Source organism: Phyllostomus discolor, chromosome 7, assembly GCF_004126475.2.
Source record: "Phyllostomus discolor isolate MPI-MPIP mPhyDis1 chromosome 7, mPhyDis1.pri.v3, whole genome shotgun sequence".
NCBI classification, from domain to species: domain Eukaryota; kingdom Metazoa; phylum Chordata; class Mammalia; order Chiroptera; family Phyllostomidae; genus Phyllostomus; species Phyllostomus discolor.
In genome coordinates, this window is record NC_040909.2 from 100194006 (window position 1) to 100207028 (window position 13023).

A 13023-nucleotide genomic window follows, 5' to 3' on the forward strand; every position below is an offset into this window, starting at 1 on the left:
GGAAGCAACCTGAGTATCTACAGTGAGAGGAATGGATAAAGAACATGTGATACATGCGTGTATGGAATATCACTGAAATAATATGAAAAATGGAAGAATATTCAGCCATGATCAGAAGAAAATCTTGATTTATTGATGACAGTCATTCTGTCAGGTGTGAGGCAATTCTCCTATTGTAGTTTTACTTCACAGAAGATCAGTGGCATTGCGCACCTTTTCATATGTCTGCTGACCACCTGTATGTCCTCTTTGGAGAAGTGTCTATTCAAGTCCTCTGCACACTTTTTAATTTTAATTGTTCATTTTTTGGGGTGTTAAGTTTACAAGTTCTTTATAAATTGTGGATATTAACCTTTTATCAGATGTACCAATGGTGAAAATATGTTCTCCCATTCAGTGAGTTGTCTTTTTATTTTGTTAATGGTTTCCTTTGCTGTGCAAAAAATTTTTAATTTGATATAGTCCTATTTATTTTCTGTTTCCCTTGCTCAAGGAGCTATGTCAGTAAAAATACGGCTACAAGAAATGTCCAAAATTTACTATGTTTTCTTCTAAGGTTTTTATGGTTTTGAGCCTAACATTTAAGTATTTAATCCACTCTGAATTTATTCTTGTGTATGGTAAAAAAGGTAGTCTTTTTTCATTTTTTGCACATATATGTCCAATTTTCCCAACATCATTTAGTGAACAGACCATATTTACCCCATTGTATGTTCTTGCCTCCTTTGTCAAATATTAATGGACTATAAAAGCATGGGTTCACTTCTGGGCTTGTCATTCTGTTTCATTGATCTATATGTCAACAAACAACAAATGTTGGTGAGGATGTGGAGAAAGGGGAACCTCGTGCACTATTGGTGGGAATGCAGACTGGTGCAGCCACTGTGGAAAGCAATATGGAGCTACCTCAAAAATTAAAAATGAAACTGCCTATGACCCAGTGATTCCACTTCCGGGAATATATCCAAAGAAACCCAAAACACTGGTTAGAAGAATACAGCAATGTTATTTGCAATAACCAAGATTTGGGAGATTCAATAACCAAGATTCTCTCATCAGTAGATGAGAGAATAAAAAAGCTGTGGTACATTTACACAATGGAATACTATTTGGTTTAAAAAGGAGGAAATCTTACCTTTTGTGACAGCATGGGTGGATCTGGAGAGTATTATGCTAAGTGAAATAAGCCAGTGAGAGAAAGACAAGTACCATATGATTTCACTTATATGTGGAATTTAATGAACAAAAAGACAAACAAAATAGATACAGAGAACAGACTGACAGCTGTCAGAAGGGAGGGAGGCTGGGTGAAAAACAGGAGGGGATTAAGAAAAAACAAACAACGAAGAAAACTATAGACACAAATGACAGTATGGTGATTACCAGAGGGAAAGGTGGGTAGTGGGAGGTGGGGAGGGTAAAGAGGGGATAAATGGTGATGGAAAGAGACTTCACTTGGTGTGGTGAATACACAATATACAGATGTACTATAGAACTGTACATCTGAAACCTATATAACTTTATTAAATAATGTCACCTCAATAAATTCAATTAAGAAATAAAATAAAAAGAAAATGTTGCCATTTGCAACAATGTGAATTTTGAGAGTATGCTAAGTAAAATAAGTCAGAGAAAAACAAAAGAGATATAATCTCACTTACATGAGGAATCTAAAAACAAAAGCTGAGCTCACAGATACGAAGAACAGACTGTGCTTGTCAGAAGCAGAGTTGGGGGTAGATAGAAATGGGTGAAGGGGGTCCAAAGGTACAAACTTCTGGTTGTGAAATAAACACATAAATAAGTCCTGGGATGTAATATACAGCATGGTGACAGCAGTTAATACTGTACTGAGTATCTGCAAGTTGCTAAGAGAATACATCTTAAAAGCTCGTTGCAGGAAAAAAGACTGTAATAATGCATGGTGACAGATGTTAACTAGACTTATTGTGGTGATTACTTTGTAATATATACAAATATATCATTACATTGTACACCTGAAGCTAATATACTATATGTCAGTTATACCTCTATTTTAAAAAATGTGTATTTAGGTTATGATAGTGTTCTCCCAAAATTGTTTTCCCAATCTAATGAAACCAACTACCAGTTTCTACAGTCTAGAAGAAATTTCAGGAAAGCTGCACTCCAATGGTAAAACACCCTCTCCTAGAGTTCAGGGACGCTGCAGTCAGAAATGTGCGCAATGCCGCCTACTGAGACCTCCACGGGACCCGGACGAACCAATCTGTTTTCAATTCAATCTGCTCCCTGCACTGAATTGAAAAACTTCACGGAACATTTTTTTCTCAGTTTCAGTTCATAAGATAGCAACTATTTTAATACCAATGAATTATTCAAAACAAGCGATGCTTAGTTAGTGTGTCAAACAAGAAACAGGCACCGAACAACTTATTTTATGTGAAAATGGAAACACTTTCGTGGAAAAAAATTGTACTTATAAAAACTACCCTTATAAACATATATCAAAGGGTATAACTGCCCAAGGTACAATGGCCCCTGACGGTTTTTCAAATGTGATTCAGACAGAGCAAACAGGGTTAGGCTCTCTCCAGGACACAGGCCTGGTGACAAGGGTCCTCACATGCCAGGTGCTTTCAGGAATGACAAGGCATATGGTGCTATCTCACATAACCTAACTCTCAGACCTGTAAAGGGAATATCAAATGTATCCTGCCAGACAGTAACTACTTTTCTCCTTGCAGCAGACAAGTCAGGGACCATGTGCCTTGGAGGTAATCACTGAGTTTTGCCTTCTCCCTGCCTTCCTCACAATAGCATCTGAAACATCACCAGAGTAAGAAATACAGAAAGCACAGGATCAGTGCAGGAAGAGAAAACTATACACTTGATTACTGTATACATATATCATCCAGAATTCATGTTAGGCTAAGCAGTTCCAAAAGGAAAGCAGTGCTAATCAAATAATGCAAGTTAAAGGAGTCTTCTTCTGATTTGTTTCCCAATAATCTCTCTTCATGTATAGAATTCCTGTAACATTTGGGTAGCTGTAGTTAGCTGAATATATAAGGTCTGTCTGGAAAAAGTTCAGCCATTGTTAATATAATAAGAACAGTTTGCATGACATCAATGTAACCTGGCAGCCAAGGAGAGTGGACTGGAATGTGCATGTGTGAAGAACGACAACCTCACTGTACTAGTCAGTGAAGGCTATAGATACCACTGGGTGAGCATGTGCACTATGTGGCTGTCACATTCAAAATGACTAAGCAAGTACAGCAACAAATCTGCATCAAATTTTGCTTTAAGCTTGAATATTCTTCCCAGAAATTATTCAGATGATTCAGAAGGCCACAGCTATGGGCAACTGGTGATTGGCAGTTTCACCACAACAATGCACTTGCTCATGCCTCACATCTTGTGCAGAGTTTTTTGGCAAAACATTGAATCACCCAGGTGACTCAGCTCCCCTACAGCCCAGATTTGGCACCCTCCAACTTCTGGCTTTTCCCAAAACTAAAATCACCTTTGAAAGAGAAGAGATTTCAGACCCTTAATGAGAGTCAGGAAAATATGATGGGGCAGCGGATGGCTACTGGGACGATTATGTAAGGTCCCAAGGTGCCTACTTTCAAAGTGACTGAGGCATCACTGTCCTATGTACAGTGTTTCTTGTATCTTTTATCATGTTCAGTAAAGGTCTCTATTTTTCACATTATGTGACTGGATACCCTCTGGACAGACCTCATATCACCATCTGTAAAATCGTAGGTGGGTAGCTATATACGGGACCATTCTGCATGGTGTGGGCCCAGCGCCTATTTGGAGATGCACAGGACCCAAACCCATAAGTAGGTTTTCCCATGGGGAATCAGGCCTGCAATGTACCTAGGCCACTTTGAGACTTGCTTTTGCTAAAACTCCCTCACCCTGAATTGAGATAGCAAGTACTTACTGTAACTTCCTAAAATCTATGCTAAACCTTCCAAGGACTAGTGTAACCGGTTCTACTACTTTCCCCTTTTCATTTGCAAATATCCTTCTTCTGTGATGTCATTAGCAGCATCTGCTCCTTTGTTTTCTGTAAAAGGTAACCACCTAAAGCCAACCTGTGCATAGTAAATGAGGACCAACATGTAATCTGCAGAGAAATCCAATAAAGGCCAGCCACAGCAAGGGCCAAGGCTTTTGCTCCCCTTGAGAGAAAAAGCCATGCTCGCCCTTTTCCTCCACACGACTCAGTAGTCCGTGTGAATGTCTTCTGTCTCAGCTACAACACCATGGACCCCACAAGTTGGGGTCTGAGACATAGCTAACCATGGGTGGTTTCTACTAACTCCTAATAATCAATCCTAAGAAAAAAACCATTCAGCCATCATCTCCACCATGGGGGTGAGGAGATTAAACTGGGAGCAAAATGCTAAACTAGCTAATGTGGACTTGCGGGCTTGTCCTCCTGCTACCCTACACTCTCTTAACCGTATTCCACATTCATTAGCAAGCCCCCTGACTAGCACTTTCAAAAAATAAAATTTAGAGAACAGTCAACTATTTCAATGAGTGAAAACTGTTTCGACAGACTAAAGTTAATCTGTGAACTGTTAGAACTTATAGTTTTATAAGGCTAAACCTTGAAGGTGTTAAGCATGACATCGTTTTTTTTCCACATTATCCTGAGATAACCAGTGTGGAATTAGGAAAGGGGTGTTTCCTGCATCTAGAAGAAGCTGAGCCACTTGGTACTTCACTACCTGCATTTTCACAAAGGGGAGGCTGAAGGGAAAGACTACTAAGGAAAGGATACAAGCCTTTCCTGTGTGGACAGTCCAATGTGCAGGACAAAGAGAGGTGGGAGAGAAACAGCAAAAGGGAAAATCAAAAAGTCAGGGGAGTGGGAGGGAGGCTTTGCTAATAAAGCAAATTTCACTGTCTTTGCAGTTTTGCTATTTTCTATCAGCAGTCGCTGGATAAATGGAAGGCAATTACAAAGGTATGTGAGGTGTGTGCACAGCACAGCTCAGAGGGAATAATGTAGTGACAGCAAAAAGCTAGACCCACATTGATCTGCAACATGGATAAAGTTGTTATTTGCTTGTCCATTTTCCACATTTGGCTTCCTTATGAAAGGAGCTTCATTCCAAAGTTAAAAAAAAAAAAAAAGGAGGGTGACTTCAGAGTCTAGCAGTGACCCAACCACGTAGTCACTTCATTCTGAACAGTCAGGACCGGCTTCTTCTTGAGCGTACTTTCCACTCTGCTTCATTTATTAAAACATATTTAGACACAAGGGACAAAGCCTAGTTGAACTACATGTAGCACCCTGTAAAAATTTACCCTAAATAAAACTGATTCCCAAAAGGACTCTGTTCAAAGAGAGTAAGGAAATATGAACCCTCCCCCAAAACAAAATACTCAGGAAAGGGTGAACAAAGCGGAATCACCTGTTTGTTTCAAACCACTCACACACTATAGATTCTGGTAAGGCCCCTAAAGAAGCTCCCGCTGGACCCCACCCACCACGGAAGAGCAGTGCCGGGGAACTACCGCTGCTGATCACAATATGTCGTGTCTCTCCCATGTGCAGAAAGAAAAGCCTGAGAACCCAAACCTTGAAGAAGTGATGTCTCTCAGAAGGTCGGTAATCTACCACATATCTGTAACCTATCAAAGCTGGAACAGAGTATGAGAAGATGTCACTAGAAATGGCCATAATCCAAAGAAACCAAAAAAAGAAAAATCAAGAACATGAAATAATAATGTTCACTTGGGGTGATCAATAATAGTTGCCTTAATGAGGGATGGCCAAGTGTCGGCGATTGATTTTTTTCCTTATTGCTAAGAGTACTAATGCAAAACTAAATTTATGAGATTGACTCTCCAGGCTTATAGATCAGTCATAAGGAAAGGACAAAATGATGCTCCCCTGCCAGCAGAGGGCGCCTAACCTAAGTGAATGAAGCAGCAACCCACCAGTGGCAATACCACCAATGCAGCATCTAAAGAATACATTAATTGGAGTAAGTCAAATTCTTCACTTACCATTTGTTAGTCTATCAAATAGAAAGATATCAAAATTCCAATTTCCAACTTTTCCCAGCATACACTGAAATGAAAACCAAACATTCCTACTGTAATTTAATTTCAATAACACTAGCTTTTGTAGATGGTTCATAGAGAAGTTAATGAAAATGAAAAGTGATTTACTGTAAGAAATGCTATATACCATTGTCCTTTTAATCATGACCTTTCCAACTGGCTCCAAAAAAAATGTCTAAAGGGATAAACTCCATTTGAAAAGCCAAATATTATTTTGTTTTCCAATTAATAAATGTACAGGTAAAATTTTTTTTTAAACTTATTCCTATATTCCCACAAATTTTCAATAATTCTAACATAATTTAAAATCACAGAAGTGTGGTTCATATGTTGCATGGTATAGAAACTAGATTTTAAAAATCCAGTAAAAACATTTACAATAACTGAGTACTTACTATATTTCAGGTACTGTTACAAGTGCTTATTCACTCTTACTATCGACATCAACACTACCAAGTAGGCAGTGCTTTCAATCCTCAGTTACAGATGGGGAAACATAACTTGCCCAGCTAGAAAGTAACAGAGCTGGGGTGTTAAATCAGATGCTCTGATCCTGGAACCTAGGCACTTGATGCCTACACTGTGCTATGCTTAAATTATATTATTCAATTTTTTTGTTAGAAAACATTCCCATCTTATGGGTATTTATATTTTTAAAATACCCTTATAAAATAGTAGCATTCACATTAATTTTTAGATTGATGTGTATTTCAGCCAATAAATACCACAATGACCTTAAAAACCAAATAGATTGTATTTCTACACTATGTATTTGTAACTTAAAAATTCTGTAGACTTTTTTAAGAAAAAAATTTCTTTCCAAAGGTTCATTGCTGTATAAATTTATGTATAGATCAACATAAGCAATACTAAAACACTACTAGTAGAGACTAATTATGATAGTACCAACAATCAATTATACGCAAATCAACATTCTTGTTTTTCTTTTTAATATGGAACACTTCACAAATTTGCATGTCACCCCTGCGCAGGGGCCATGCTAATCTTCTCTGTATTGTTCCAATGTTGGCACACGTGCTGCCGAAGCGAGCACCAGAAATCAATATTCTCATTCTAAAGATAAGACCTTGTAAAATTTTTAAAATTTAAAGCATGAACAGTTTTCATCGATCTCTTTTACCAAATAGGGAAGCAAGTTTGTTCACTTTAACATCATCATAAAAGTACTCCAGCCCTATGTATACAAACTTAAAAATGTGCTCTATTAATATTAAGTCAATGAATATTTTTTAAAATATAGAAACATAAGATTATTTAAAATCCTCATTTGGTCAAAAACAAGATCATCTAACTTCCACCTTCATTAAGACATTTCTTTTAACCCACACAGAGAAAGTAATGCTTACAATCACTGGGTTTAATTAAGAAACACCTAAATTCTCAAAATGCCACACTGATGCAAGAGACTACGAAAATCATTTGACTGAAAGTTGTAAGACCTAACTTTGTGTGCTGGTTTAGAGCTAATTAGACCTCTAATTAGAGCTCAAACAAGTACCTTTTGCTCCTGCAATCACACAGTTTCCTTTTCTCTTAAAAACAGAAGTTAGATCAGATAATCCATAATATTCTTCCCAGCATTAAGTCTTATGGTCTTATAGTTTAATGTTCTATTGTTCTACTTGTTACTTAATGTTATAATAAATAACATTTTCATTTATTTAGTTACTACATAAATTTCCCTTGATCTATAAGACCTAATTATAAAATGAACAACTGCTCTAAAGGAAAAACCCGGAAAATGAGCTGAACTGATTTTCACATACAAAAAAAGACTATAAATCAGTATCAAATGGGAAAAGAAGGCTTCATTGAACTTATCAAAAAGATAACACTTCTTGAAAAAGCTATACACACCTTGGCTTGTCCATTATAATCATCATCTAAAATGTTTAGAGAATTTGAAACAGTAGTACCACGGAAAAAGCGTGATGATCTAAGATACCGCTGGAAACTGAGCAACCTTCTGATGTTCCTTGCAGACACAGAAACTTCAACTTCTGATGGAGCTGAAACGAAAGGAGTAAAAGGTGAGTACAGCAGGTCAAAACTGCAGATATTAGCTTGTAACACCCCTTTTCTAGTTATATACAAATATATTTTTACATTAACCATTATACCACATTTCTAGGAGAAGAGGTACTTTATTTGTATTCCTATTAAAGAACTAAAAATGAATGGATAAACTGCCGATTTTAACCAGCTTTTTGTTTTAACTTCCAAGAATTATCATTTCTCACTCTATTGTTGCAATACACTATATACACATTATAGAACAGAAAGACACAATCCAGTGTGGACTAGATTTAACTGTATGGAATATTTCATACTGAAAAGCCAGGTCCCACATTACATTTCAGAATTTAGCAATGACACAACTAAAACACCTCAAATCCTGATGCAGTATCATTCCAAACATTTCCTTAGCGTAGTCTTATTTAGAAGAAAAGGAAATACCATGGGAAAAATAAAGCAGTTTACATCCTGCAAGAGCTCTAAAGGACAGGGATAAAAACTCTGTAAGGTGAAAAGCTCTAGAAACGACGTGGTTCCACGGTGAAGGCTGATGCGTTCTCCATCAGTGAGTCTAACAGCCATTGCCCCCAATGTTAGCATAAACCAAAGCTTCTTTGAACTACAGATTAAACAACAGACTTACATTAAAAGCTATCTTGTAGGGAACATATGTTATCTTTAAATTCTAAATTGAGTGAAATATTTACAATATAAAATACATAAAGACCAAAGATCAGCAAATCATAATCTTTCAAAATGTCAGGTAATCAAACACTCTCTCGTGTGTCCAGTTACTAACTCTTCTACTACCCTGTGTTTTCTTATCTAGAAAATGTCGGTGATACTATAGATAGTATCACCTTACTCAAAGGGTGTTGAATTAACTGAGACAATGTGTACGCAGTCAGATGTACAGTAGGTGTTGAATCCAGTGGCAATGCAGATGATAAAATTGATGCCGATACCACTGCTGCTGGCTACGCTTCCAGGTAATTAGACTGAGTTCCAAATCTCATCATGTTGTTCTAAATAAAATTACCCCTTGGCTCCTAATTATCTCAAAATGAACTCCATCTTAGCCTGGAAAAACAGAATCCATGTTCCAGGCTTGCTCCAGACTTGACTCAGGCGTCACCTTACCTGGGAAGCACACCTGAATGCCTACCCATAAGCACTCCCCCTTCTAAGAGAGATGGGAACAACCTCCTCTGGATTCTCCAAGTTCCCTGTGCTTACACCTATCCGAGTACTTCCTATATCATATTGTAATTGTTTATTTACCTGTCTCCTTCAACAAATGATGACCTCCAATATAGGCACAAGCTATTTTTTTCATCTCTGTATTCCAAAGCTGAATAATAGTGCCAAGTAGGTATATGTAAAATATACTGAATAAATGTTGAATAAATGTATACTATTTTTGAAATGTCTGATGAATTCTGAGGTTCCTGTATATTCACATAAGCCAAAAAAAAATAATGCACACTGTTACATGGTTTACTTCCTTCATTCTTCATTCCAGTGAGTTTAAAACTGAAAGTATCTAGAAAAACTGTTGCGTTAAAATTTGATCTTTAACAATGTAACTCACATTAAAAGGTCTGGAACCAACATGTAAAGCTATTAATATCAAGCAATTATGTTTGAACTAAAATTAGTATGTTTGAGGAAGTGAAAGCAATATCTCATTTAGCCCTCAACAATCCCAAAATATTATCTTCCACTTTATACATGAGAATGATGAATCTACAAGAAGTTAATAAACCTACCCAATATCACAGGGCCAATATAGGATGACAACTAGATTTTAAAACATAGATCTGTTTGCAGAGCCTGTGTCCACAGTATTACTCATTAAGTATTTTATTATATCTCTATAGTATTGTTTAACTGCTTATTACAAAAATTCTGTGTACACTATTTTTTGAAACTGTCCTTATGTAGATGAAAGTATGTATAAAAAGAAACAGAGAGAAAAAGCTAATGTACAGGAATGTAAGTCTTTAATGTGACCCCTTTAGTCTTACTCCTAGAAAAAAGTAGATCTGGCCCTGGCTGGTGTGGCTCAGTGGACTGAGTGCCGGCATGCAGACAAAAGGGTCAACGGCTGGATTCCCAGTCAGGGCACATGCCTGGGTTGTGGGTCAGGTCCCCAGGAGGAAACCTGATCAAGAGGCAACCACACACTGATGTTTCCCTCTCTTTCTCTCTCCCTTCCCCTCTCTAAAAATAAACAAAATCTTTTTAAAAAATAAAGAAAAGAGTCGATCTGGAAGGGACAGTGTGGAATGCAATCCTTCAATTTATCTTACACACAGAAGAATTTTATCACTAGCAATTATATCACATTGTGTGCACATGTGCATATAAACTAATAGTAGGATCACTGCTTTCAAATTATATGTTCAAGCTAATGCATCCTCAAGTAAACTTGAAAATCTCTTTGGGAGGATAATTGCATAAGATCCAAAAAAAAAAAAAAAAAAAAAGGAATGAGCCTCATTTGAGGGGAAAACCCCAAAAATTCAATCCACTGTGCCAAGTCCCTGTATCAACATGGCAGGACCTACACTGTCAGGGGTTAAGAAAGCTGGCATTGTCTGGAAAATGGGGCTCTTCCCACAAGATCATGGTTGTGCCCTCCCTCTGCCTTACTCCTATTTTCTGGGTGACTTCTGACAAGTCACAACTTCCTACTGTCTCATTTTCCTTCACTGAAAAAAAAAAAAGCATAATTCATGTCTTTTTCTTGTTTCACAGAGCCCTGGAGTTGGAACTCATTATCAAAGGCTCTGTTTTGAGAATGAATACTAGACATTAACTCAAGGGAAAATGCTCAGTCATCATAGGAGCCCAATCCTTCCAACAAGACTAATTCAAAAAATAACCTGCACAACAGGGTAACAAACAGACTTTCACTTAATGATAGAACCAGCCTTAACGATTAGTGGTTATTTCACAGACAATCTAAGAGAGGGCAGAGAACCTGTCCAGATGAAACTGCAAATCATCTAGAGAAGTGTTTTCTTCACCCAGATGGCCTAAGGAGCTTACACCTAAAAAGATTACATTCTGGAAAAAGCGGAAAATCCCATGAGGCCTTGCAGAGATGGCAACTAAAATTACCTCAAAGCACTGCCTGAGACTTAATACAGGACCAGAACCTGGAGGGGAGGAAAGTATATTTGATGTTTTTCGCCACTCTAACCTTTGAGTTTGGAATGCACTCACATGTTTATAAAATGAAAGCAAGAAGGGAAGGAGGGAGGGAGACAAGAACACAGTAAAAAACCTCACCCTGCCAGGTCCCCATCCAACTCACTGTAAGCCTGCTCCTAAAATGACAATCTTTTCTTAAAGTTTCTAGTGTATATTCCCTGAGTTTTTTTTTAATCAAATATATGGAAAACCATTATATATTATTTTTCTACTTATTTTACATAAATGGTAGTATAGTATACAACCTGTTCTGCATCTTGCTTTTTAATTTATCTTGGAACCATTTCCCTAACCTTCCTCCTTCTAAGACTGTGAAATATTTCATCATATGGATAAACCATAATCTATTCAATCAGGGCTCTACCGAAGGGAACTGTTATTTTACAATTTGCAAAAGTACCTTCATTTTGTTAAGTATGCTTATATTTCTACTATTGTTCAACAGGTTTAGATATCCTTTAATTTTTTGTTACTGCACATGAGGAAATCACCTTATATCCCATCTTCTTTCCCTTTTCCTCTTCCAACATTTGTTAATTATCAGAGCAATTTTCTTTTCTTTCACACCAATCCCCACCTTAACTGTTAGGTTCAGCTCCAGAATTAAATATATTCAATATATGAATGTTTTTACCGTGGCTTCCCCAGTTATCTTTTGTTTGCTTAGATTCAGGTTCATCTTTTAATAGTTTCCTCAAAAACTGTTCATGAAAACCACATATCTTATAAACAATATATTCCTGAATGTTCAAAACTTTTCTTTGGTAGTCTTTGTACTTGAAGGACAGACTGAATATAATATTTAATATAGAATTCGTGGCTTCCATTTTTCTTCCTTGAATTTATTTGAAGGTACTGGTTCATTGTCTTCTCTTACTGAGGTTGCAAAATCTGAGGCAAACCCATTATTTCTCCCTCACAAATGACTTGATCTTTTTGCATGGTCACCCACAGAGTATCTCTTTATCTTTCAAGTCCAATGGCTTTGCTAGGATAGACCTCATGTTAATATTCCAGGTCATTATCCCATGCATGGTGTGCTCTTTCAACATGTACATTTAAATCTTCTGTTTTTTTTCTGAAAAGTTTTCTTGAATTATATATCTCTAAATATTTATTCTATTCTACTATTTTGACTTTATTATTCAGACTCTAAAGTGTAATCCTGAAACACCTCTGTCTGCTATACCTCACATATGTTCTCCCCAAATCTGTTTAACACAGTGGAACTTTAGTTCTTGAACTTAATTTCTCCCAGAAAACTGAGTAGTGATTTGTTTGAAAACAGAATCTCCTTTGTTTGTCACCCAACATGTGACTGATCACACAGGTATCAGCAGGAAAGGGTGACCAGGTAGAAAATCAAGATCTGAAGCTTTGTTAGAAATGGAGACATTTTATCCATAAGCAACTTGGTCGAGAACCGTATTACTCAAGAACCAAACTGTTCAAGAACCAAGGTGTTCAAGAATCAAAGTTTGACTGTATTTTTGTTTTGTTTTCCTGTTTCTGTCCACTATGCCCATTTCTTTAGTGTATATTCCACTCTGTATTCCTACCAAATGTCCTCATTTGAGACACATTAAATGTTTGCTCCTACTATTTCCTGATTCTGAATGCACGTCTTAGCATGTCAACTATTTTTGTTGTCTTGTCGTACTTATCTTTCCCCCGAGTTCTTGAACTTGT

General features: G+C 37.0%; 1 protein-coding gene and 1 non-coding gene across 6 annotated transcripts in view; both read right to left on the reverse strand.

Annotated features, from left to right (window-relative positions):
* The window catches only part of PDE7A (phosphodiesterase 7A), a 114624-nt gene that overhangs the window by 20100 nt on the left and 81501 nt on the right, over positions 1-13023 (reverse strand). For all 5 annotated transcript variants that reach the window (XR_004904367.1, XM_036031164.1, XM_036031165.1 and 2 more), the window contains 2 exons: positions 7957-8108; positions 6022-6085 (listed from right to left, as the gene is read on the reverse strand). Coding sequence is in view for 4 of the 5 variants with exons in the window: in XM_036031164.1 (XP_035887057.1) it covers positions 6022-6085; positions 7957-8108 (216 nt within the window). In the remaining variant the exon portion in view is untranslated. The remainder of the gene's footprint in view (positions 1-6021; positions 6086-7956; positions 8109-13023) is intronic.
* LOC114514932 lies at positions 7026-7132 on the reverse strand. The gene has a single exon (XR_003686151.1). It is a non-coding gene; the product is annotated as a U6 spliceosomal RNA (small nuclear RNA).